The sequence below is a fragment of the Dermacentor albipictus genome, chromosome 5 (genome assembly GCF_038994185.2).
Source record: "Dermacentor albipictus isolate Rhodes 1998 colony chromosome 5, USDA_Dalb.pri_finalv2, whole genome shotgun sequence".
NCBI lineage: Eukaryota > Metazoa > Arthropoda > Arachnida > Ixodida > Ixodidae > Dermacentor > Dermacentor albipictus.
Genome location: NC_091825.1, coordinates 170,169,641 through 170,197,345, shown reverse-complemented (window position 1 = coordinate 170,197,345; position 27,705 = coordinate 170,169,641). Strand labels below are relative to the sequence as shown.

General features: G+C 47.0%; 1 protein-coding gene across 2 annotated transcripts in view; it reads right to left on the bottom strand.

The window, feature by feature from the left end:
* Positions 1-331: 331 nt before the first annotated feature.
* LOC139060239 (activating signal cointegrator 1 complex subunit 3-like) overlaps positions 332-27,705 on the bottom strand; it is a 462,385-nt gene continuing 435,011 nt past the window's right edge. For both annotated transcript variants that reach the window (XM_070539311.1, XM_070539312.1), the window contains 2 exons: positions 22,384-22,637; positions 332-579 (listed from right to left, as the gene is read on the bottom strand). In XM_070539311.1, the coding sequence (XP_070395412.1) occupies positions 448-579; positions 22,384-22,637 (386 nt within the window). In that variant the 3' untranslated portion in view covers positions 332-447. The remainder of the gene's footprint in view (positions 580-22,383; positions 22,638-27,705) is intronic.

The following is a 27,705-nucleotide window of genomic DNA, read 5'->3' as shown; positions in this document are numbered from 1 at the left end:
GGTGAAGCCCCAAATGTTGACTCGTGTCATGCACCGGCCCATTGGAGTTATGAGATGCCCTCCTGCAGTACGAATCTGGGTACCGGTCCATTACGGACCCTATGGTCCCTATTGCATGTAGTAGGAAGAGTGCCATGCCTCACGCCACACCAGTCAGCATACGTCAACCACTTGGTTAATAGCCATTCTTGAGGCTGAGATGTTTGCTTCTCAGATGCATTTTGACCCATTAATTGTTTGGCACCTACTGATGAAAGTGCATCACAATATTGCATTGCAGTGTAGTTAATTAGTGTAGTCCACCTAGACTAGCAGAAAGCTGCAACGAATGTTCCCTTTAATGAATATATTTGAAGCCAACTGTACAGCACGAGACAAAACATTAATGCTTGTCTACAAAATGAAACGGTGCTGACAAATGTATTGACAAGAACATGACTTGAGGCACTATGTCTTGTTGCCCGCCAGCTGCACATTCAGGCAAACAGAGTACTGCTGGTCCAGCCCCAGGTACGAATCACTTAGCAGGTACAGGGTGTACACAACTCGGCCAACCTCTTGGGGCGCTCGAAAGGTGAGCTGAAAAGGAAAGGCAAATGATGATAAGCGATTAACCCTTCATGGACAAGTGTTGCTTACAGGCACTAAACTATTTTTTTTCTAGATGAGTTTCAGTATTGAGTACAAACATTATGGGTAAATATCTCTGAAAAATGCTAAATGACAGGCAGCAAGCATGATTTTTTGGATTAGAGCAGGAATACAGGATGAGAAAGAAGTTTATCATGCGACACTGCTTGCTTTGGAGGCAGACCAGTGCAAGATTTCTGGCTACAGTAGTATCATACATGTAATGAAAAGCAAAGGCAATGTGCACCCATCATTTATATATGATCAGAGATGTCTGTAAAAGTTCCAAACAACGTGTTATGCAGCTTGGGGTGAAGCCCACTTCGGGTTTTCTGGCTGGTGTTGCTTCCTCACTATTGCTTAAAAGTTTCCGCAATATATATTTTTTTTATTGATTATGCTTGTTCTCTCTGTATCTTGCACATTTAGACGAAAAATAAACATTTCCTTTGGGTATTTATATGCCTTATCCTTAAAGGGTTAATTAACGCACAACACAACAATGCAAACACCTTAAATCGTATTTATTTGTACTCATCAATTATAAGGAGGTATACATTTCAATGAAAACAGGCTTAATAAAGGTCTCCTGAGGTAGACGTTACAATTTTGTCACGTCAGCTGGATTACTTAAAGAGGAGGGCACTACTTGCAAAACAAATTGCTGAGTGATGTTAGCTAATTAGCAACATTTTCCCAATTAATCTTGTAATTATTCAATTAATAGCACATGTCCTGATCGCAAAATTTAAGCCAAGCAGGAATGAAGCAATATCCATTAAGCAGAAGTCCTCTGCTTAGCACCAGTGTCAAGGAATGCACCCTCAAACGTTAGCACTTATCTTTACACGCACAAATTTTCCACTGAGCCATACCTAGTTGCAATACTTATCATTTAATAGGCCTGTTTCCATTAAAATAGACAAAGCAGCCAAATATATTCGAGGATATAAGCAAATAACAATGTAAAAGTCTGCAATTTCTTTGGAGCCTACATAGAAGAGAGCCTCCTCACTACCAGAAGAACATTTGACATCAAAGCAGAATGACATCGGATGCCTGTAGAACATTGGCACACTACTATAGCATTCCTTTTTTTTTTTGTACAGCGAAGCTGTTAGCCTCCCGTTGGTCGGCATTCTTCGTGGCGTTATGCATGGGCAATAATGTGGGCCAAACATGAAGGTAGTTCAATACTGGGCTGACCTGTGGTGGAGGTGAAGCAGGCTTCAAGCAATCGGCAAAGTGAAGCAAAAAGTGCATACATTCCTTGGGATCATGCATACAACACACAGAACAGCATTCGGTTCAATAAAGAACAAGCATCCGAACTACATAATTGATCATGAGGCACTCCTGATAACAATGCGAAGCACGTAGTGTTCCCCGCATATATTTCCCAGTAAAGATTACTGTTGTGCAAGCCGCCGTCGCCACCGCAGCTTGCGACTAGGGGGAGTGACATCCCTAGCCTTTTGTATATAAAAGAAGCAGCCTAGCAACTGATTTCATTGTTGTTGCAATACTGCTGTAGATAGGCAATGCATACTTAGGACTCCGGAGAAGTAGAGTGAATACGAGGAGCGGAAAAGGTAAAAAGAAACAGCAATATGACCAGTGGCGGCAAACTGTCAAAATTACGATCACTCGCATTACTCTAAATTACCATTACTACCAGTACTCTAAAGCTATGAAGCACTGCATATCCCCTCAGTTGCAGTAGTAGTTTTGAACAGCTTCGCTGGACATCCACTTTTGCAGGGCCAGGATGACGTGTCAACTTTTTTTTGTTGCACATGTGTTAGTTTCAGTCTGGAAGTCATGGCTATTATTAATAGGTGGATGTGCATATCATCACCTACTCGCAAGGTACTGAATGCTGTGCGTGGGAGTAGATTCGTTTTCCTGTGCTGTTCATCCTAGGTCTCTGCAGTAGGGTGCCAGTTGTAACCAAAGCGAGAAATCCTTCTGTGAAATGCATGCTAAAAGGGACAATTTGCTAGACTGTTGTTGACAAAAGCATGTATAGCTCTTGCAATGTGTGGAAATAATTTGATGACAAATGCTTATTGAATGATTGTTCCAAATGTTTGATGCATTTTGTCCTGCTGTCACCATCACAGGGTTTGTCTCCAAGGGTCGCATTCTGAAACGGTTCACTTCGGCGACACTATTGCCATGGCCACGCCTCGGCCAACGTCGCACCGATTGGCTGCTTTAGCAAAACCAGCAAATAAATAGCTCCAGCTAGTAGTTCTGGCCTACGTCACTTTGACGTCAGAACTACGTCAATAATTTTGAATATAATCAAAAATGTGTTTTGCAACTGCATGAGTTACAGCAGAATTTCTTCATTACAATAAAACATTTCACACTTCCTTTTTCAATTTATTTTATCTAAAGTGGCCATAGCCCACCGTAGTTAGAGCATAGAACCCGTACTACAGCAATTACACTTAAAAACAACACAACCGAGCCACTCTACACTCACATGGTGTGCTCTCTTGTGCGTGTGAAGCGTTTGAGTGCACATGTTGGTAGTGCATGCTGTCGTCACGGGTAAGCATCTGGTTGATTTATTGAATGTGATTATAGCTGAGGCGATAGTATCGCCGAAGTGGATAGTTTTAGAATACGACTCCAACACGTTGCATTACGTGCTGATGTGACTTTTCCCCAATAAACACGGCATTGCATTAACTAACTGCTGGGCCAGCTTTTAGAGCACCTTTCAGAGGAGGACAGATGACTCATTGTATCGGCTTTGCAACACAAAATACTTCTCGTCGATGGATCTCAAGACTGGCTATTGGCAAATAGAAGTCGACGAGAGGGATTGAGAAAAAAACCGCCACCACGCCAGATGGCCTCTACGAGTTTAAGGTCATGCCATTCGGTCCGTGCTTGCCGCCTGCAATGTTCCAGCGCCTGATGGACATGGTGTTAGCAGGGTTGAAGTGGCAGACCTGTCTTGTCTATTTAGATGACGTCGTCGTCTTCGCCAGGAATTTCGACCATCACCTTAGGAGGCTTGCAACAGTACTAGAGGTCATCAAGTCATCAGGGCTCACTCTGAAGCCAGAAAAGTGCCGCTTCGCGTATGAAGAGCTTCTGTTCTTGGGCCACGTCATCAGCAAGTCTGGTGTTTGCCCCGACCCGAAAAAGATAGCTGCCATCGCAAAGTTCCAGCAGCCCATCGACAAGAAGGCAGTGCGTAGATTCCTTGGCATCTGTGCTTACTACAGACACTTTGTCAAGGACTTTTCATGGATTGCTGAGCCGCTGACACATCTAACAAAATCTGATGTCGAGTTCAAGTGGGAAACGCTGCAGGCCGATGCATTTCAAGAACTCAAACGACGCATGCGGTCACCACCAGTACTTGCGCACTTCAACGAAGATGCAGATGCAGAAATCCATACTGATGCCAGTAGCCTAAGCCTCGGTGCCGTCCTAGTCCAGAGGAAAGACGGACTTGAATGGGTGATAGCTTATGCTAGCCCGTTGCTGTCAAAAGCGGAAGGCAATTATTCTATGACCGAAAAGGAATGCCTCACCGTTTGGTCACCACCAGTACTTGCGCACTTCAACGAAGATGCAGATGCAGAAATCCATACTGATGCCAGTAGCCTAAGCCTCGGTGCCGTCCTAGTCCAGAGGAAAGACGGACTTGAATGGGTGATAGCTTATGCTAGCCCGTTGCTGTCAAAAGCGGAAGGCAATTATTCTATGACCGAAAAGGAATGCCTCACCGTTTGGGCTACAGCAAAATTTTGCCCTTACCTATATGATAGGCCATTCAAAGTCTTCAGCGACCATCACGTGTTGTGATGGCAAGTGAATTTGAAGGACCCTTCAGGATGGCTGGTGCGGTGGAGCCTCAGACTCTACAAGAATATGACATCGCTGTAACCTACAAGTCCGGATGAAAACACTCTGATGCCTATTGCCTATCATGCACCCCCATGGACCTGCCACCGCAAGATGACGAGGATGATGACGCTTTCCTTGGAATAATAAGTGTGGAAGACTTCGCTGAACAGCAACGAGCAGACCCAGAGCTAAAAAGCCTCGTTGAGTGTTTGGAAGGGCACACCGACGTCCCTAGGGCATTTAAGCGAGGATTGTCTTCGTTGTCGCTTCAAAACAACCTACTCGTAAAGAAAAACTTCTCACCAGTCCACGCCAACTACCTTCTTGTTCACTCAGCGCTGCATCCAGAAGTACTGCATGCTCTACATGCTCACCCGACCGCTGGGCACCTCGGATTCTCTCGGACTCTAACGAGGATACAGGAAAACTATTACTGGCCACGCCTGACCGTCGACGTCGCCCGTTACATTTACGTCAAGATATGCCATGACTGTCAGCGATGCAAGACACCGCCAACAAGGCCAGTGGGATTGCTACAGCCAAGTGAGTTTCCTTGCCGACCATTTCAGCAGGTCGGGATGGACTTGTTGGGACCCTTTCAGACATCAACATCTGGAAATAAGTAGATCATCGTGGTGACAGATTACCTGACCCGCTTCGCTGAAATGGAAGCTCTGCTGAAAGGTAGCGCAGCTGAAATGGCGAAATTCTTCGTTGAGAACATCCTGCTGCGACATGGCGCACCAGAAGTCCTCATCACCGACAGAGGAACGGCTTTTATAGCAGAGCTCACCCAAGCCATTCTGCAATACAGCCAGACAAGCCACAGGAGGACAACTGCCTACCACCTGCAGATGAATGGTCTTACGGAGTGCCTGAATAAGACCCTCGCCGACATGCTAGCAATGTACGTTGACGTTGAACACAAGACCTGGGATGCCATCTTGCCGTACGTAACCTTCGCTTATAACACGGCGGTGGAAGAAACAACACAGATTGCGTCACTCAAGCTGGTTTACGGCAGGAACCCGACGACGACTTTCAACGCCATGCTGCCGCATGTCACCGACAAAGAGAATCTTGACGTCGCCACCTATCTCCAGCGTGCCAATAAAGCCCAACAGCTCGCCCACCTGCAGATCAAGAACCAGCACAGGACCGACAGCCGACCACACAACTTTCGACGACGCTATGTTGAGTACCAGTCTGGCGACCGCCTTTGGATTTGGACCCCAGTACGCCAACGAGGACTTAGCGAGAAGCCTTTATGTCGCTATTTCGAACGCTACAAGATCATCCGATGCATTGGCACACTCAACTATGAAGTCGTACCAGACGGCATTTCGCCATTACAGCAACGCCACTCACGATCTGAAGTAGTCCATGTTGTGACTTAAGTCGTTCTACCAGCACTAATGAACTTTGGGACTTTGCATAGCTGACCTTTGGACTTTCTTTTTGGACTGCGTGTTACTTTGGACTTTGTTTCTCTTCGCTGTTTCGTTACTTTTGTTTATTAATTGCTGTTTTGTGTTTCGCTCTCCTCTTATGTTTGTAGCATTGGGACAATGCTTTTTAAGAGGGGGTATTGACACACGTCCTTGTTTATCGGGCGACCACGTTTCACTGCCTAACAAATGTTATCATACAGCGCAGGACACGCCTGCATGTATTGGAAGTTTCTCGAAAGTTATCGATGGTTCTAGCTGCTGTCTGTTGTCACGGAACCTTGTGTAATCTGATTTCATGTATGCGCCATTTCATGTATCAAGTCATTTCGTAAGTAACGTTTGTCACTTGTCACAAGATATGGTAAGGGCCAGAGTACCTCGAAAGTAGTCCTGAGAGGTCAACACACCGAGAAGGGGACCACAGAAGACCAAGGTCACCCGCACTGAAGTGGGTGTCTCAGTGGTTGGTGTTGTACAACAACTTCTGGCGTGTCTGCGATGCAGAGAGGTGAAGACGGGCAATCTGACATGCCTCTTCAGCAGCAGCAGTGGCGTCGCGAGCATATTCAGTCGACAGTTGGGCAGGGGGTCAGAAGCATGTCAAAAGGAAGCATTGCTTCTCTTCCATACAGAAGACAGAAGGGAGAGAGTTTAGCAGACGGTGCCATGGCATGAGGGGTTATACGCAAAGGTGACAAAAGTTAGCGTAGTGTCCCAGCTGTGATGATCTGATGAAACTTACATTAAAAGCATATCAGTGATTGATTGTGTGATTAGGCGTTTAGCAAGACCATTTGTTTGAGGGTGGTGCACATTCGTAAGCTTGCCTTTGGTGGCACAAGAACGAAGTCTTTGATGAATTTGGAAAAGAAGTAGAAAGCGGAGTTGTGAGAAGCTGACGAAGAGCGCTGTGATGTAAAATGACATCTTGCATTAAGAAGTCGGCGATGTCGGTAGTGCAAGTGGTTGGAAGAGGTTTTGTGACGACACGTATAATGGGTCACATAATCCCTAGCAATGGCAATCCATTTATTGCCAGTGGTAGAGAGAGAGAAAGGGCCGAGAAGATCGAGGCTAACATGAAAAAAATGGCTCAGCTGGTATATCAATAGGCCCAGCAGGATGAAGCGCTGGCTTTTTCCGTCATTGGTGTGACTCACAGGCAGCGACATAACAACAGAGCTGTTGGGACCAGGCCAGAAAAAGTGTCACCGTACATGGTCGTATATCCTGGAAACACCGAGGTGGCGAGCTGTATGGACATCATGCAGTTACTCAAGTATGGTACGGTTGCTCGGAGGTGAGAGGAAACAAGAAGTGCAGTAGAACCTGACTGATATGTTCCCGTTACGTTTGTTTTACCTGCGCCAACGTTCGCAATCGAGCATGCTATAAATGACCCACTAGACCTGTGCTCATTTCTTACTGGTTCATATGTCCCCGGAACACACAATTTTTCATCACCAATGTTCAGTACGTCATCAAACTGCGATCGTAGGATACGTTTTCCAACTGCTAGATCCCATGTAAACAAGAAAATGTGTGTGGCATGCGCGATTGATGGCAGTATATAGCTGCCTGCTGCGGCAGCTTCACTGCAATACTCACCTGCCTGTCTCAAGGCACGCACTCAGCTTCCCATTTCAGTACTAGCAAATCTTCTTCAGGGTCGTCACACGCGGCATTCACAGCTATCACCGGCAATCCAATTGTGATGAGCATCTTCGCCTATTTGTTTCACAGCGTGTGGTGCCATCAAAAGCGCAGTGCACACTCTTAATGGGCAATAGCCGGAACGCGGCGGCCGCTCCCTGCTGCAAACTGAGATTGCATGCATTTTCCAGCTGCTAGATCCCACGCGAAGAAGAGAAAGAGCGCGGCGCGCGATCGAGAACAGTATATAGCCGCCTGTCTTACGTAAAAATGACGGTGTGCACAGTTTCTTATTTTGGTACCAGCAAATCTCCAGCCGGGTTGTCGCATGCTGCATTCACAGCTATCGCCTCCAACCCTATTGAGATAAGCATTTTCACCTATCTGCTTTACAGCGCATGATGCGTAGTGCATTGTGCCATTAGTAGCACATTGCATGCATTTAGTAGGCGATAAACCAAATGCGCAGCCGTTCCCTGCGTCGTCGTCCACCAGCTCGATTTCGTTTCGGTTTCCTGTTGCTCTTCTAAAACACCACGCAATAGGAAAACAAAAAAATGCATCTCCGGCCGTCGGAGCACCACCAGCTCAATGCGTGTCGGCGTCTTGTGCCGCAACTATCCGCTTGACACTTCGCATTACATAGATGTCAACAATAGTTGAGTCTGTCAAATTTTTTTAGTTAATTAGGATGGTACGTTTTTCTGGTTAGTACATTTTTGCTAGTGGTTTTTTTCAAAATGTATGAACGAGGTTCTACTGTAGTTCCTGCCCCTCGAGGTGCGTGTCCTGGCCATTTACGATGACGAACATACGAAGTGAGCAGGCTGATCAGTCAGAATGCAGGTGACTGATAGGATCTCTTAAAGACGTGTCCCGCCGTTGCTCATCACCTAAAGGCGGAGAGCGAGAAATTGTTGGTTGGTGTGTCCTTTGTGGGAGCGTGTGGGCCATCAACGGGTTGCCGAGACAAGCATTTGGCATCCTGGCATAGTCGGCCACACATGTACATTAGAGTGTAGGTGAATTCCTGGAGTCGTAGAGCCCAGAGACCCAGGCACCCAGTGGGGTCTTTGAGGCTTGAAAGTCAGCACAGAGCGTGGTGGTCAGTGGTAACAGTGAAAGGCTACCTGTATAAGTAGAGGTGGAATTTGCTGACTGCTCAAAACAAGTGCGAGGAACTAGTGCTCAGCAAGTGAATAATTGCGCTCAGCAGGGGGAAGAAGCCGGCTGGTGTACGCAATAACTTGATCATGACCATGTTGGTATTGGGCTAAAACAGTGCTAATTCCATAGGCACTCGCGTCTGTGAGTACTTAGTTGTAACATGGGCATCAAAGTGGGTGAGAATCGGCGGGATAGTGAACAGCAAGATTAGGTGTGGAAAGGCTGTGGCCTGACTGACACCCCAAGAACACGGAATGTCTTCCCTGAGAAGATCAGTTAACGGGTGCGCTATGTCTGCAAAATTTTTAGCAAATTGGTGGAATATGAGCGGAATCTCATAAAGGTCCGAACGTCCTCGTCACAATTTGATGATGATGATGTTTGGTGTTTAATGGCGCAAGGGCCAGGTGTGGCCAAAGAGCGCCATGTCCGTGTTAATGAGTTTGCAGTGAAATCACGAGTTTTATGAAGTTGGTGTGATGTGGCTGTAGAGGGGCCTTAAAAATGGTCGCGCTAAACTGCGTAAAATCTGTATCATAAAAGGATGGCGATGACTTATGGCATGTGCAATGAACAATCAGACGTATTTAAAAAGAATGATATGATGTCTAAAAATATATCAGGTTATATAAGATATGCTAGAGCACTACTGCCTCCTTCGAGCCCTTGAAACTCAAGGGCCTGGAGGCATGTGCTATTCAAAACAATTATCGCAGTGGCATCCTCTGGAGCGAGGATGCTCTACGAATTTAATGGGCTTATAACGTGTAGCACTACATCCTTTAAGAAGTCGAGGACTGCCTTGGTGTTAAAAAGTGGTTCCTTACCAAGAAACATAGCTGGGTGAAGAGGTATGCAATGATGATATGCAAGAAGAAAATGCTTCTTTCTTTCAGGTTCAGCTTCGTGACACTCCAAGAGGACGTGGAGGACGGTCAGCCTCTCACCACATCGACCACAGGTTGGCGGTTCATTTCCAGTAAGAAGAAAATTGTGTGTACCAAATGTGTGCCCTATTCTGAGGCGGCAGAATAGGACATCTGTTCGCCGTGATTTTGATGGGAAGGGCCAAAAACCTAGCTGTGGCTTTATAACGTGCAGTTTGTTGTTTATTTCTGCGTTCCACATGCGTTGCCAGTGCTGTCGCAGTTTCTTACGCAAGAAAGGCTTCAGGTCTGTGACCGGGACAGCAGCTGCAGAAGAAGTGTTTAGTGATGTGAGTGATGTGGCCATTTTATCAGCCAGTACATTACCCTCGATACCTCTGTGGCCAGGTACCCAGCATATTACTACATGTATATGTGATATATAAATACTGCATAAAAGGGAGTAAAGTTCAATGAATACAGGATTTTTAAGCTTTTGTAATGAAATTAACGCTTTTATGAGACTTAGCGAGTCTGTGTATACAATTGCTCTGTCGAGTTTTAATTTCTGTATATGTCTTACTGCAGACAGTACTGCATAAGCTTCTGCAGTGAAGATACTTGTTTGCGGGTTCAGTAAGTCAGATATAGAAAGAGAGGGACCAACAGCAGCATAAGATACACCAGCATGTGATTTAGACGCGTCTGTGTAGAATTCAGAGCAACTGTACTTTGATTGAAGTTCGCGGAAATGCATAGCGATTTCGATGTCAGGTGCGTGTTTTGTGACTTCTACAAAGGATACGTCACACTCTATCACCTGCCACTCCCAGGGCAGTAATAGCTTAGTTGGATGCATTAGTCGATGTTCGAGAACAGGGACATCCATTTCCGTGCTAAGTTTTTTTGCATGCAGTGAGAAAGGGAGTCTCATGGAGGGTTTATTCTGAAACAGTGTTTGACACGTTATGTCATTAACAGTTTTGAAACACGGATGTTCTTTATTGGAGCGCAGATTGAGAAAATAGGTAAAGCTGATGTACGTTCTCTGAAAATGTAGTGACCACTCGTCTGACTCTGCATATAGACTTTCCACCGGGCATGTTCTAAATGCGCCAGTGGCCAGGCGGATACCTAGATGATGAACGGGGTCTAACATTTTTAGCGCACTCGGTGCAGCAGAGTGATATACTACGGCACCGTAATCTAACCGTGATCTAACTAGGCTTCTGCAGAGATTCAACAGGCACCTCCTGTCGCTACCCCATGTAGTGTGGGATAGAACTTTAAGTAAGTTCATCGTTTTTAGACATTTTTCTTTAAGATATTTTATGTGTGAAATGAAAGTGAGCTTGGAGTCGAGAATGACACCTAGAAATTTGTGCTCTTTCTTGAAGGAAATTTGTTGTCCACCAAGTCCTACACAGGGATCAGCTACCAGGCCTCTCTTTCTTGTGAAGAGAACACAAGAGCTTTTTTGGTCTGCCCACTTGGACACCTTGTTTAAGCCCTGCTGTACTTGTCTTTCACACACTGTAAGGTTGCAAGATTTGAAGCCTAGCTGTATATCATCTACGTAGACAGAATAAAAAATGGCGGGTGGCAGTGAAGGACGAAGTGTGTTCATTTTAACGATAAAGAGAGTGCAACTGAGTACTCCTCCCTGGGGTACGCCTGTTTCTTGAATAAAAGGTCGCGACAATACATTGCCGATTTTCACGCGGAAGCTACGATCCGACAAATAGCTTTCAATTATGTTCAGCATATTTCCACGGATTCCCATCTCCGACAGGTCTCGCAAGATCCCGTAACGCCATGCCGTGTCATACGCTTTTTCCATGTCAAGAAATATCGATAGGAAATACTGTCCATGTATAAATGCATCGCAGATATTTCCTTCAATGCGCACCAGATGATCGGTTGTCGACCGCCCTTCTATGAAACCACACTGATAAGGATCAAGTAAATTGTTGAGCTCAAGGAAATGTATAAGTCTGCGATTTATCATTTTTTCAAAAATCTTACACATACAATTTGTTAGAGCTATCGGACGATAACTTGTTGCCAAGGAAGGGTCTTTTCCCTGCTTTAGAACAGGAACCACAATCGCTTCTTTCCATGTGGATGGGAGGTATCCTGAAGCCCAAATATTGTTGAATAGTGTAAGAAGTGTAACTTGTACGTCAGTATGTAGGTTTCTGATCATGTCATACATGACTCTGTCAGGTCCAGGTGCAGTGCTTTTGCATGTGTTCAAGGCAGCTCTGAACTCGGCAATACCAAAAGGCCGGTTATACGGCTCATTCTGCCTGGATTTCCGTATGATTGGCTTACGCTCTACTATTTCTTTATGTTTAAGAAAGGATTGGGAATAGTGCGTTGAGCTCGACACTCGCTCAAAGTGCTCCCCAAGTGAGTCTGCCTGGTCTTTCAGTATATCGCCCTGTGTGTTTACCAGAGGTAGTGAATACGTTTGTCGCCCTCTTATCCTATTAACCTTGTTCCAGACTTTGGCCTCATCTGTATAGGAATTTATACTCGATAAAAACTTCTCCCAACCTTCTCTTCTAGCCTGTCGGCGGGTTCTCCTGCCTTGGGACTTTATTTCCTTAAAGTTAATAAGATTCTCACGAGAGAAGTGCGTAGCAACACCCACGCTTTGTTCTGTTTTTTACGAGCGATCCTACAATCGTTGTTCCACCACGGGACACGCCGTTTGCATGAGAGGCCATTTACTTCTGATATGCATTTTGATGCGACATCTATTATAAAGGCTGTAAAATACTCAACAGCAGCATCAATTCCTAGTGAGGACATATCATCCCATGATATACTAGTTAGGGTTCGGAATTTCTCCCAGTCAGCTGTGTCAATCTTCCACCTAGGAGCCTGTGGTGGATATTCGTTCTCTGTAGGTGTTCTTAGCAGTATGGGAAAGTGGTCACTTCCGTAAGGATTGTTGATAACTTCCCATTCGAGTTCGGGCAGTATACACGGGGAAACTAGGCTGAGGTCAATTGAAGAAAATGTTCTGTTTGCGAGAGAATAATATGTAGGTGCCTTCTTATTCAGCAGAAGTGCACCAGAAGAGAGAAGGAACTGTTCAACAAGGCGACCTCGCGCATTTATACGAGAGTCGCCCCACAGGCAGTTGTGCGCATTAAAATCCCCAAGCACAACGTAAGGTTCTGGCAATTCATCTATGAAGGACTGAAACTCATGTTTAGTTAATTTGTAATGTGGGGGTATGCAGAGCGAGCAGACAGTGATAAGTTTGTTGAGGAGAACAGCACGAACCGCCACTGCTTCAAGGGGCGTTTGTAGCTGCAAACGTTGACACGCTATGCCTTTCTGAATAACAATGGCAACACTGCCCGATGATGCGAGAGCATCATCGCGATCTCTGCGAAATTTAACATACTGTCGAAGAAAGTTTGTGTATTTTGATTTTAAGTGTGTTTCCTGTAAACACAGCACTTTTGGATTGTGTTTATGGATAAGTTCTTGCACATCATCGAGATTCCTAAGAAGACCTCTGACATTCCATTGAATGATTTGTGTATCCATATTTAAAGAAAAATTGGTGCTGTGTTTACGGAAACGGAGGTAATGCCTTAGGTTACAGAGCTCTTTCAAGGCCCTGTAACGGGAGTTCTGCTCTTTCTGGAGCGCTCGAGGGAACCTCGCCGCTCCTTAGGCGCTTGGCGCACCGTGGGGATAGGTGTTGTGTCCATTGCCTCTTGTGAGGCGCCGGACACGTGCTCTTGCGAGCGAGAAGTTATCAGGGAGAGTCCCGCCTTGGAGGGCAAGACCGCTGTGCCCACCAGCCCGGAGGTCGATGGGGCTCCCTGGGGGATTTGGCTGCGCCGGCTGTTGCCAGCGCTGGAAGGGACCTGGGAGGTTGAGGCAGCCTCGGCTGCGCCTACCTTCGGGGTCGACAGTCCCCTCTCCTCGGTTGACGGAGCAGCGCTAGCTGCAACCGCCGCGGGGGCAGATGGCGTAACTGCCGACTCACGTCTTGTGGGTCGGACAGCCGCCGGAGGCCGTTGTGACGCTGCCCCCTGACGCGCCACTTCGGCAAAGCTGGCCTTAGGAAGGTATGCAACCCGCCTGCGTGCCTCCTTGAATGAGATATTTTCTTTCACTTTGATCGTTACGATTTCTTTTTCTTTCTTCCAGGATGGGCACGACCGCGAGTACGCGGCGTGCTCCCCATCACAGTTTACGCAGTGGAGAGCGTTCTGACAAGTTTCAGTGGTGTGTTCTTTGGCACTGCATTTAGCACGAGTTTGGCGGCCTCGGCAGCTCTGCGAGCTGTGGCCGAAGCGCTGGCATTCGAAACAACGGAGTGGGTTTGGTACCTACGGCCTAACACGGAGCTTGATGTACCCGGCCTCGATGGACTCGGGAAGGACACTTGAGCCGAAGGTGAGTATCAAGTGTTTCGTTTTGATCTCTTTTCCATCTCGCCTCATCTTAATTCGTTTAACATTGATAACATTCTGGTCACTGAAGCCCTCCAAGAGTTCAGCCTCAGTGAGCTCCATCAAGTCATCGTCAGAGACAACACCACGGGTGGTGTTCATCGTGCGGTGCGGGGTTATAATTATTTGGGTTTCCCCAAATGAAACTAGTGTTGACAATTTTTCATATTGTTTTTGATCACTGAGCTCCAAGAGGAGATCACCGCTTGCCATCCTTGACGTCTTATATCCAGGACCAAAGACTTCAGTCAATGACTTCAAAACAAGGAAGGGTGAGATAGTTCTTACTGGTTTATCTGGTTTTTCAGAGTGGATCACGTGAAAACGAGGGAAAGATTCTTTTTGCTGTCCAAAAAACTGGAATACTTCATCGGTGCGCCCTCTTTTCTGAGGGCAATCAGGAAGCGGAGGGAAGGATGTTGCCATAAAGGAATTGAATTTTCGGCAATAACGCCAGCCACCCACCATGGAGTCCTACAAGGGGACGCTACAGGGACTGTAAGAACAGGTCCTGTAAATGCCAGCTGTACGTTATCACAATAACCAAATATGAAATAACCTAGGTTGGCTAATCACACAAGGTTAACCCTTGCTGCCTGGAAAATTTGGAAGTAAGCGGAAGGAAGGAGAAGACAGGAAAGATGAAAAGTGAGAGAAAGACGAAGGCTGGAGGGAGAGAGAGACAGGAAAAGGCAACTACCGATTTCCCCCGGGTGGGTCAGTCCGGGGGTGCCGTCTATGTGAAGCAGAGGCCAAAGGGGTGTGTTGCCTCCACTGGGGGGCCTTAAAGGTCCAAACACCCAGCTTCGGCTCAACCCCCAGGATCCCCTTTTCCCCAGACACGGCTAAGCCGCGCACGGCTACACGGGGGAGGGTCCGACCCTCATGTGCTCGGGTCCGTGGTGTCGCGACACACCAAACGCCTGCTCACGCAGACGCCCCTGCGGGGCTCGTCACTAGTTGGTACAGCAAACTCCAGGACAGCATGAACCTTGGCGTTATCGGGGCGGACGCCAGATGAGTCATTGAGATGCTCGAGAATGGTAATCTGGCGTTGACCAAAATGGCATTTCGAAAAATAAAGTTGTAGCCCAGAAGCATGAAAGCATGAAAGCATGAAACACTGATAGGATGGACGAAAGACAGGGTAAGGTAAGGCGTCCAAAGGTTGGGGAGAACACAATGACATCATCCAGATAGCACAGGGCAAGGGGGAAGCACAATGACCCCATATCCGGCACGGATGTGGCAGTTTGGGTAGATGACAGGTGATGTGAAGGAATGTCCCCTTGCACCCTTCCCGGCAGAACCTCTTGGCAGAACCCAACTGTTTGCCATAAATCATCGCAGTTGGGGATGGCTCTGACGAGGTCACTGGCCTGTTCACTATTATTGCGTCCTCCTTGAGCGACTGCTTTTGTGGGGTAAACAGCTGATCACAACAGTATCAACTTGGTGGCAAAGGGTAATAACGTTAAGTATGTACGACACGCATAACTCCACGGAGTTCGAGCATGACAGGAGAGGTCTTTCGAAATGGGATGCTGGTGACCAATTGGTTTGCCAAATAGGTCACAACGCTCCTCCTTGCATACATCCTAGCTGGGCAGCTCTGCTTCATAAGTGTCGAACCAGACGTGTGCTGTCTCGCTGAGGTAGAAAGCGACATTGGCGAGCGCCACTGTCGGGTCCCACCAATTGTTAATTGCAACACACTCGTAACTTTCAAGCCAGTCACCGGCGTTGATGATGTCAGTGCCGCAAAAGGAGCCAGGGTCGTGGGGACGTAAAGAACTGTCGAGGTTCAGGGCATCCTGCGGGTAATAAGGAGGATCTGGAGATGCATCGGCTGCAAAAGCAGTGACGTGGTCATCTGTCACTGACCAGAGCGTGGCCACCGCTATGCCTTCAAGTAACACTTGCTTCGTCAAGCCAAAGTTGATAACAGGGAGACACATCCGATTAGCGGTAAGGGTTACGACGGAGTGTGGCACAGAGATGTCGTGCGCCAGGAGGACATCACGAATAGCTGCGACGACGCACGGTTGCTGTTGAGGCCAATTCGACGAAGGTTAGGGCTTTTGGAGGTAAGCGAACAAACGCTGTGGTGCAGAGGGTGTTCGGTTGTACGGGGCGAACGTCTGAAAGAAGAGGAAGCTCGAGGCACAGCGTACCGGTGGAACAGTCGATGAGGGCAGAATGTGCCGTCAGAAAGTCGAGCACGATGATTTGGTCATGAGGGCAACTGGTCAGCACGGTGAACAGGACTGAAACTTGGCGGCCAGCAATTCCTACGCGAGCAGTGCACATACCACTGATGGCAACAGTGGTGCCATTGGCGACGTGTATGGCTTCAGTGATGGCAGGCATAAGAACTTTTTTTGAGGCAATGACGTAAGTTAGCGCTCATTATGGACACTTGGGCTCCAGTATCCATTAATGCTGTCAACGAACACCATCTACGTCTACTTCAATTAGGTTCGTGTTGGTGAGGAGCGTCAATGGAGGATTTGGACAGGAGGAACATGATGCAGCACTACCTGCAAGAGCTGCACGGCCTAGCTTTCCGTCCGTTGGTTTGGTGAGGAAAGGCGGCGAGGCTGGTGTGACGAGGAGCGACGGCGTTGAGGCGATGGTGATCGCACGGAGGAGCGGCTGTCAGGGGCATCAGAAGTAGGGTACAGACGGCGAGGCGACTAATGGCGAGCATCACCGCTCGCCGTTACTCGAGCTTCAGTACGGCGGTATTCAGGTGGTGCGGCAGTGGCAGGATACATGACCAACACGGTGGCAGAGGAAGCAGATCGGTTTGTCGTCTGGGTTTCGCCATTCGGCAGGATTGCGTGGTCTGGGAGCGAAATACTGGTCATTACAGGTTGTGGACATGGGAATGGGTGCCGAATCAGGTCAGGAGACAGAGCAGGTGGCAGGAATGCCAAGGTTTGCAATTTCTTGCCACACAACTGCTTGAATTACGGAAATAGTGGAGGCCACTTCGTCAAAGGTACTGTCAGGGGGTTGTGGATGAAGGGGGGGTCGAACTCGCCGCTTCAATCTCACAACAACGATACGTGCGACGTTTTCTTGAAACTGTCTTGTGGCGGTAAGAGTGGAACAAGAGGATGTGGCAGGGGTGTTCGGGAGTCGGAAAAACTGCGGTACGACGCGGCAGCTTTTGGCTACCTCAAAACGGTGGCATTCTTTGATGATGGCATCGACGGTAGAAACGTCGTTACAGACCAGCAAATTGAAACCGTTGTCCGCGATGCCTTTTAGGATGTGGCCCATCTTGTCAACCTTGGTCATGTGCTCGTCTATTTTCCGGCAAAGCACGAGCCCTTCCTGTATGTAGGAGACATACGATTCGGTCAAGGGCTGGACAAAGGTAGGAAGCTCTTTTTGCGCAGCCTGTTGGCGAGCTGATGGGCTGCCAAATAGGTCGTGAAGCCGCTCTTTGAAAATGTCCCAGCTGGAGAGTTCGACCTCATGGGTGTGAAACCACACACGCGGTGTCCTGTCCAGATAAAAAATCACATTGGCAAGCATGATGGTAGGTTCCCTCCCAGTGGTGGCTTCAGCTAACACGCTCATACATGCTGAGCCAGTTGTCGACGTCAACACTATTTTGGGCGGAGAATGTCCCAGGATCACGGAGACTAGGAAACCGTAATGTACGTTGTGGTTGGCGCCGCAGGTGTAGGTGGCGATGGGTTGGTTCCATCGGAAGCCCTGGTTGAGAAGATGACGATGCGGCCGCTTTGGAGCTCCGTGGCTAGGACGGGGAAGTTCTACCTCCACCACAATGTTTTGCGAAGGACGGTCAGTAAGATGAGCAACTATTTACAGGTTATATTTACAAAAGTGGTTGCAGTGCTTACCGGTTATACTCACCGTGCGAGCCCAGTTCGTGATGGCGCCCAGTGATGGCGCCCACGTGCCTCGTTCGAACAATCAAATGCCACACGCGTGTAGCAATATTAAATAAATGCTGTTTTCATTTTGTGAACACTCTCCTCATGTTTTTGTTCGTCTTACATTCGAGGTAAGTTGTTTTTTTTTCTTGGGCTTTGGACATTTGGGGGTTGGCTTAGAATCGGGGCTGGCCTAGATTCGAGTAGATATGGTAATAAAATCTTGCACAAGAAGCTTGATTTTTGATTCTGCCAAATGAAGCTGATCGTCAGCAGCCATAATCACCCTTTAAGGGCTTTTCCTCATCATGACCTCCATGTGCTGGAGAAATTCAACCGTGTGAATAATAATTGGCCACGAACTCTGGTCTCACCCAGAAAACAAACTATGGGCACTATAATGTAGACCTATTCCAAACTGTTTCTATTTCATTTCCCCAATCAGTCCTCCATGATTGGTCAAAAAATCTTTCGCGCAACGCTTACTTCACCTGTCTGTCAAGTGATGTAGCAAAAATCATGAAAACTTCTCATCTGATATCTGTACGCACTGATTATGCATGATTAGATCCCAGAAACAAAAACATTTCGATTCTACGCCCTTTTCACCATTAGCCTTTTGCGATTGGTTAAGATATTTTTGGGCAGCACCCACTTTGCCTGTCGTCATGTGACATTACAAAATCGCGAGAACTCACCACGTGAAAGTGATGCATACACATTAAAGCAGCATTAATATGCCAAACAAAACTGATTTTCTTTCAAAATAGTCTGAGGCTGCCCCCATTCCGAAAGGAATAAAGGATGTCTACCCACTGATCACTCTGGCACTGGCTACCCAAAGATTTCTGGGAGAATGGATTTACTTGAGTATAATAATAATTTTTGCATGGTAATGAAACGTCGAGCCCTTTCAGCACATATATGACATCACTCTGCCAACTCTTGTTCACTGAAGATGCATTTTAGCGGCATTTTCAAGCTTTCGTTGCATTGCCGCTGCCATTTTTGACCAGCTCCACAAGCTGAAGAAGGGAAGACGGGCAATCGCAGGTGCTAGCACCACCCTTCTCATCGGGCTTTTACTGTGCTAGCTTAGACTCATCACCAAAACCCTCTCCACTTGTGTGCTCTTCGCCTCTGGTCAGCCAAGTAGATATGAAAAACCAGTAAAGGTAGGCAGTGTTGTTTGCTTTGAAAGCAAACAAACGTGACGACCTATAAATGAGGAGAGAGCTTAATTGGGTGGTTCAAAGAAACTGCGCGTCATCCCCTGATTCTTGCATCAGCGGTTACGTAAATTAACGTCATGAGATTTGCATAAAAAGATATATATATATATATATATATATATATATATATATATATATATATATATATATATATATATATATATATATATATATATATATATATATATTTGGAATAGTTTTACGGTATAGGGCCACATTTTGCAACATTCAGAAAGGTAGTGATCTCCTAGTTGCTGTGGTCGAATAGCTGATACAGAAACTTGTGGGAATTATGAAAGTTTCATATTTTCTGGCGCTCCTACATGCGCTAAGGAAGCGAGGAGAGCAGATGCATTCTTCTCTTCCTGTGCGGGGAGCCAGATGGATTTTGTCATGGTAGAAAAACCCTCTTGCAAATCAGTTGCGAACGTAATGGTCACGTGGCTGCGGAGCTGTGTGCCCACTGGACTGCGCAAAGAACACAGCAGGGGGCGCCGAACATCCGGGAAAAGAGCAGACTGTGAGCCACGACAAAGGAGGGACCTCAGGTAACCATCTTGTTCGATACTGTGAGCCAGGACAAAGGAGAGACCTCAGGTAACCATCTTGTTCCGATCCTTTGTCACGCCTTGTCATTGTTCGCCACACAATCGACCCCGGCAAATGTTGCGGTCGTAACTAGACTGCTGCCACATGAATCCCCTGGAGCCATAAATTTAGCTGTAGTTGATATTATAGTGTGTTGCCGTATTTTGCGCTTGTCCTGGTACCGCCCCAGCCCAGCCATACAAGGCGAGCAGAATGGCGTTGACTGTCAAGCCTAAGCCTCAGGAACAAAGGCGACTTGAGAGAATCTGAGACTACAAACTGAAAGCTAATACCATTGACTAATGTGCTACATAGCTGACAGAGGGGTTAGTGTGTACGATGTTAAGTGCCTAGACAGATAGAATGAGAGTGTTAATGTTGATAATGATTCAAAGCCGTGTTCTCAATTACTTCATGCACCTGGTAATTTTCAACGAAAAGGACCTGTGCAATGTTCTAGCAAATGCCATCTTTCTATGTAAAAAATTACTTCAGATATAAAATAAAGTGTTAACTCTAGTGACTAGCCCTAGTGTAAATGAGGTCGACTGACTCCTGGCTGTCTTTCCACGTGAAACTTGACTTCCTGCGTGGCCGCCGGCAAATTATCCAGACCGAAGGATGTTAACGCTCTGTGGTTAAGAACTGCGACCTTTAGAACACGCAGGAGATCTCAATGTCAGCGCATAACAGTTTTGAAACAGTTCGGCGAAGAAAGCGAAACTCCATTTGGAAACCTGACAAACTGAAATTGTCTTCTGCATCAGTAATGCTTCCAAAGTCCACAAATGCTGCATGCAAATATATTAGAATCGGTAGAAATGCAAAGTTTTTGTGCATGAGCGGTGCAAAACGCCGAAGCCATCATGGAAACTACAAGCAATCATTGTGCCGACCATGTCCCTCCTCGGGAGTCCCTTTTAAAAACCCGCATGTGGCGGAAAAAGAAAACTGAAAGCTAGAACTGACTAAATATAGTTCCTAAATAAGCCAATAAATGGCGCTAACTATCCGACAGTGCTTGGAAAGCGGAAAAATATAAGTTCACAACTACCGACAGTGGGCAATCGATGGCAATAGGCACAGACAGGAAACTGCTAATTCACTTACACAAAGGACATGTGACAGCACATAAGTTTCAGCCCTCTGAAATAACGGAACTTGAATGAATGTGTCGTTACAACTCAACTGCAGGCTATGCAGATCAGTACATTCTTCATATAGGCAACATCACTCACACAGCCCTGTGTCATCACCAAATCGTAATATGTCAGTCCCTCAATAGATGTTCAACCTCAACGGGTAAAGTGCACGCAGATAGGCAGCTTACATGTGCAACTAAATGCAATTAAATCTGTTTTTCATGCAGTGGGCACTGTGGCCTTCGAAAACAGATCACAGTAAACCTGAACACCTTGGGTCAATGTGTGTTAATTTTGTGTGTTATATTTAATAAAAACACTAGAGATACATACATCCACGTCATGTAAGGGTGGAAATAAACTATTCGTGGGTGAGGCTGAAAACCATAGTTTCATAAGAATTATTGAACCGCTATTATTGAACCGAATTATTGAATTCTGAACCATTATGAATCCATATGAAAGGATACTTTTGCTATGGAGCTGAACCTGAACTGAACATGAAATCCTTTCAGTGATCTAAATGAATATAATTAGCATAAATCCTAGCCTTCTTTTTTAAATTTTCAGATAGAAAGAAAGCATAAAATGTTCAGAAGCATATTGCCAGTAAACAATATTTAAGTTTAAACGCTACTAGAATTATTACTACTATTACTACTAGAAAAAACACTACTAGAATACTAGACTACATAAATTGAATTTGGAGAACTATGCAAAAACGTCTGGCCCCCAAATGGTTAAGAAGAGCGGAAAAAAAATCTAGTTTAGAGCAGTACACAACAGATCTGGAGCAATAGCAACATGATGAAACAAATGATTGCAATTTCTGGAATGTGACATGTAGTGTAGTGGTCGTACCCAGGCTGACAGAAATGATTAGTTTATTGACATAGGAATAGACTGAGACACGTAGGCTGAAGTCAATGCAAGAAACTATTGCTTTACACTTTCTAGGTCTTACTGGATACAGTAAAGTCCTGAAAATTCCAACTTGTGTAAATTGAATTGATATATAACTTGAAATGACATTTGGGCCCTGTCATAGCCACATGCATCGGAATCGGGAAAAATTCTTGGGGATAAAAGTAATGGTAATTCAAACACAAATGATTGTGAGACAGTTACTTCAAGCAAAATTTCCTATTCTCAGTTGCCACTTATCAGAGAAATCTGATGCTCCCCTCCAAATTTTAAATTGTGCATTGTGCTGTAAAACACCATATACGGCATGAACCATAGAGAATTCACTCTGCGCATCATGACGGCATTTTCATTGCGGAGCAATAAAAATGGCATCTTAGTGTAAAAAATGAGTGCCCAACCAAGCAGCGCTGCTTAGGCCCAAAATCACTGAGTAGAAAGGAGGGCCAATGCAGAGCGTACGTGTTGTCTGCAGGTGGCCCGCAGGCTGCCCGTCCGCTTGAGGGCAATGAGCTCCTTGCGCTCCCGGTCACCCAGCACCAGGAACCAGGACTCGTCTTTTGGCTTTGGGTAGTGGGGGGCCAAGGCCTGCCCAGCAGTGCCTCCTCCTCTGCTTTTCCCTGAGTGGCGTTGGTCTCGGTGGCTAATCTGCACCTGCAGCATGTACTCGCTGCCTCCAGTCACCGCCAGCCATCGGTCATCTGGCACAGGACCCCCTGCAGTAGTAGGTCCCTTTATATCTCCATACGTGCCCTAAAAGCACCAAGTGCAGCCATTACAGAGAGTGTCATGGTTCCCATTACATCAACACACTTCAAGGAGACTGTTATTCTGATTCTGTACATGAAGAGACAGATATTCCTCCATAAATGCACTGAAAACCGAAGTTAGTTGTGTCAAGACAGCTGCCGATAAAAACACAAATGCCATTAAGGACACAGCTAAATGATTCAGAAGATAGGGCTCGTCGTTCTAACTTTGGGTTCTTTTGGCGTTGCTGACCTTGAGCGGAAAATATGGCGAGAATCGGAAAACAAGATTGCGGAACTTTGCACTTCTAAGCTTAACATCAAGCTAGACCTCCAAGATATCAAGCGCACTCGTAGAATTGGCAAATACAGCAGTAATAGAAACAGACCTATAACTGTCAACTTAGCACATTTCAAATTAAAACAACTACAGTCGAACCTCGATATATCGAACAGCGCGGTGATCGCAAAATAGTTCGATATAGCCAGAATTCGATATATAAAATCACGTAGAAAACGCGTCAAAAACTAGCACAAATCAATCAATGAACCAATCGTGGCGCAATAGATATTCACATGAAGCTTCAGACACAGTATTTATTTCGTTCGCTGAAAGTACTGACGCAGCGTAGCCTGCTTCATATTGGAAACCGCGTCCTCAACGTAGTCCAAACGGTCCACAAGAGACGGCCCAGTGTCTTCTATTGCGCCGCAGTAGCGGCGTACAACGGCCAAAGCAGCTACAGCCTCAGTTGCAGTCGGGAGCGGGGCAACATCAGCGCTTGCTGGATCAGCCTCGGCAGCGTCTTTGTTTGACCGCTCAGCAGTCACTTCTGCCGCGATCTCACGTCTGTTAACTCCGCCACTGTTCCGGTGCTGTCGTCACCGCCAACGAAGTCCTCAATGCACATGCTGTGTGGCTCAGCACCGACAAAGCGCTCGAACTTGCTCCACGGCCGCCTCGATCACGCGCGCACGGCGGGGGCGGCGCACGGCGGGGGCGGCGCACGGCGGCCGGGCTGGCTCACGGCCGGTCTCTAGGGGAGCGCGCGCTTTAGAGAAGCGCGCGAAGCGCGCGCTCCCCTCGAGACCGGCCGTGGCTGGCTCCAAGCCGCCGCGTGTGTACGCCGCTACGTTCAAATGGCGCCCTCGGCGCAACCGATGTGGGAGCTGTCGTACGCAGCAGTTCTGGAACGCCCATCGCGCCGCCGCTATCTTCGAGGGTGTTGCGGGAAAGCTCGCCTCCTGTCAACAGAGGCGAGCTTTCCAACTTGGTCAACTTGGTCTGGGGCGGCGGAGTTCGATATATGCATTTTACATCCGGCCCCGTTCGAAATAAAAAATTAAAAATGCCTGCGATTTTCCACGTGATATAGAATGTGTTCGATATACGCAATAATTCGATATATCCGTGTTTGATATATCGAGGTTTGACTGTATAAAGGTGTTTATTAGCCACCAGCGGTTGGGCTGACCGTAAGTGCAGGGCACGAACTCTCAGCACGAGTGGCGTTCTGCTGAGGACAGTGCTGGAGAGCTACGATTACCCCCAGGAAAGAAAAGGGAGCCGTCCAGCAACCGAACTGATCCTCACTATGAATGGACCATAGTATGGCTTGAGGCGTTCAATGTTGACAATGTCTCGTCCACGACAGCGTAGGTCAAAACATGGCTCAATGGGTTCGATCATGTAGTTAACGGGGGATGCCCATTCAATGATACGGTATGGCCCTTCATACTTCAGCAGTAGTTTTGAAGAGAGCCCAGGTGCAGTGGAAGGAACAGAAAGAAGCACAAACGCTTCTGGAAGGAAGGTGGGTGCAGAGGTGGTGTCACCGCGAGTGCTCTTCTGGCGCTCTTGGTCACTGGAGGTAAAGGCCCGTGTGACATCGTGGCACTCTTCAGCATGTCTTGCCATGGCAGAAATGGGCGCACATTTAGATGCATCTGGCTGGTATGGTAGAATTATGTCGATGGTGCGCGACAGGTGCCTACTATACAGTTATGAACCCATATGAAAGGATATTGCGACGTTGTAGCATAGGTTACAAAGGGCAAAATGACGTCCCAATTCGTGTGGTCAGAGGCGACAAACATTGCAAGCATGTTGCCGAGCGTATGGTTGAAGCATTTTGTAAGGCCATTGGTTTGAGGATGGTACGCTGTAGTTGTGTGAACAATGTGGCACTCTTTAAGAATGGCTTCAACTACTTCGGATAGGAAGGCACGTCTGCCATCACTGAGCAGTTCCTCATGTGGTCGATGACACAGGAAGAAGGCAACATCGCGTGCTGTAGCTGCCAGGAGGACGGCAGTTTTGGCGTATCGTGTGTGGTGGTAAACCGCCACAATGGCCCAGTGGTTTACAACCGATGTCAGGGGAAGGGGCCCATACAAATTGATGCCGATACGCCCAAGCTGCCAGGTAGGGGCAAGGTAAAGGTTGCAGACTGGCTGGCGAGAGGAGGGGGTGGTGATTTCCGGTGCTGACAATCGGAGCAAAAGCAAATGAACTTCTGAACGTAGCTGTACATCCCTTACCAATAGTACTGCCATCGAAGGTGCTGATAAGTTTTGAAAACTTCTGAGTATGCACACTGTGGAACAGCGTTGAAAGCTGCGCGTATGTTGGAACGGAGACTGCGAGGTACTACTAATAACCACTGACACCCGTCGAAGTTATAATAGCGTCGGTGAAGCAGGTTGTCGCGAATGGCGAAATGGTGAGCTTGACGACGCAGCGTGCAAGTGGTTGGTCGTGCTGATGAACCAGAAAGCAAGTCTATAAGAGAGGTAATCAAATGGTCCTTACGCTGCTCAGACGGTCAAGTAAGGTCAAGTGAGGAAATCATAAATTGGGATAGTGAGCACCAGGCATTGCCGTCAGGCTAGGGAGAGCACGAGAGGGCATCGGCGTCACAATGCTGGCGTCCGCTGCGGTACAGCACGTGGATATTGTAGTCCTGTAGATGAAGTGTCCATCGGGCAAGACAGCCTGAGGGATCTTTCAAGGATGACAGCCAACATAGCACATGGTGGTCCGTGACTACATCAAATGGAGGACCATACAAAAAATTGGCTGGGGCTTCGCTAAGGCTAAGCCTGGATATCTCGAAGCGAAAAGGTTCGGTGATGCTTATGGTTTGGCTTATGGTTTGGCTTATGGTTTGGCTTATGGTTTGGCTTATGGTTATGCTTTATGATTTAGCCTATGGTTATGTTTACGGTTTAACTTATGGATATGCTTATGGTTTAAGTTATGGATATGCTTATGGTTTAGCTATGGTTATGGCTATGGTTAAGCCTATGGTTATGCTTATGACTTCACTTATGGATATGCTTTGGTTAGCTTATGGTTATGCTATACGTGTGCCTTGTGTAGTTATGCAAATTGCTTATCAATGATATATACCATAAGTTATGCAGGATTATTAAACCTCTTTATTCATCATTGTTGGGCACATTGTTTTGCGATTTCTGTACAGCCATAAACACAGCTCTCTGTATAGGTAGTATCACTCTCTTCTCCTTCCATATTGAATGTGCACGCCTATTCTCTGGCAAGCAGTTATATAGTCAGCATCCGCGATAAACATGCGCTTGCGACGAACGTCAAATGATGACGCATAGCGCGCGGCAGTGGCCACCTGCGCCGACTCCGAACACGCTTATGGAGCCAAGTCCGACTCCGAACACGCTTACGGAGCCAAGTCTGACATACGCCAGCTCACGCGAAGCGCGGTGTTGACTAGCGTAGTGAAGCTTTTCGCTTCAAAAGGCCTGCAGCTGGTAATGACATTGTTGCATTGTTGCACCAAGTCCAGTAAATCTTCGATGTAGCTGGTAAATGATGCACATGGCTGCTGTGCACATTCCCACAAATGCGATTCCACTCGCAGCTTGCGCACAGCAGGGAGTCCAAACACAGCCATTAAAGAGGTTTTGAACGAGGCCCAAGACGGGAAAGTTGGTCTCATGGTTGTTGTATCAAAGACTGGCGACACCACTGGGATAAAAGAGCATGTTGCTCAGTTTGGCAGGATTCCCCCATTTGTTGTGGGCGCTTACCCTTTCCCATTGTTACGGGCTGTGTAGAAGGCGTTTATTTCAGAGAGCCATAGGGCAAGTGGGTGCTGGTACTGCCCGTCGTCCTTTTCTTTGCTGCCCTCTTAATGTTGTTGTTGCTGCTGATGCTGCTGCTCCACTACCTTTGATGCACTGTAACATGGCTCCTCTTGCAGACGAAGCCCTCCGGGTGAGAAGTCAGTGGGGCTTTCGTTGAGTAAACGGCTTCAGGCAGGCTACTTGCATGATGTCGGTCTTGGATGACTGTCTTCCACTGGAAGTGAGGCACGCAATTCTATAATTCACCTGGCTGAGATGCTCAAGCACAATGAACAGTACAACATAGTCGTTAAGCAGTTTTTAACAATATGTTGTCAGCCAGCCCTCGACGTGGGTGGCATCAGCGCAGCTGAAAATAGCATGGTCCCTGTGGCGAGGCACACCACAGCACAGGACCGACTGAGGAGACAATGGAGTAGGAGAGATTTGCTGGCATGCGTCTTCAGGCATGGTTGAGCGTAGTCCACAGGTTCAAAGTTCCAGGGTTGACGTCGTAGGCCGAAACAACCTCCACCACTTGTAAAAGTGTTTATTAGCCACCTGCGGTTGGGCCGACAATCAGCGCAGGGCATGGACCCCAAGAACAGTGCTGGAGAGCTTGACTCACTAGAAAGCGCTGCAGAGGATGGCCCAATATAGAGCTCCTCTGCTTTGCTACACAATATATTCTTTCAAATGCTAAACAACTAAGAAGGTCCAACCACAGCATATCAGAAGACTGCTTATCTAACACTCGGCATGCACATAAACGACTAACAGAGTTCGGCAAGTCCCAACAGAAACCTTTTAAACTTTGGTACGATAACCTAACCATGGAGAACAGAACTTACAAGTACGATAATGCAACAAATAGAGTTATATCAACTTCATAGCTACCATCACACACTACCACAAAACCAAACAGCATCCC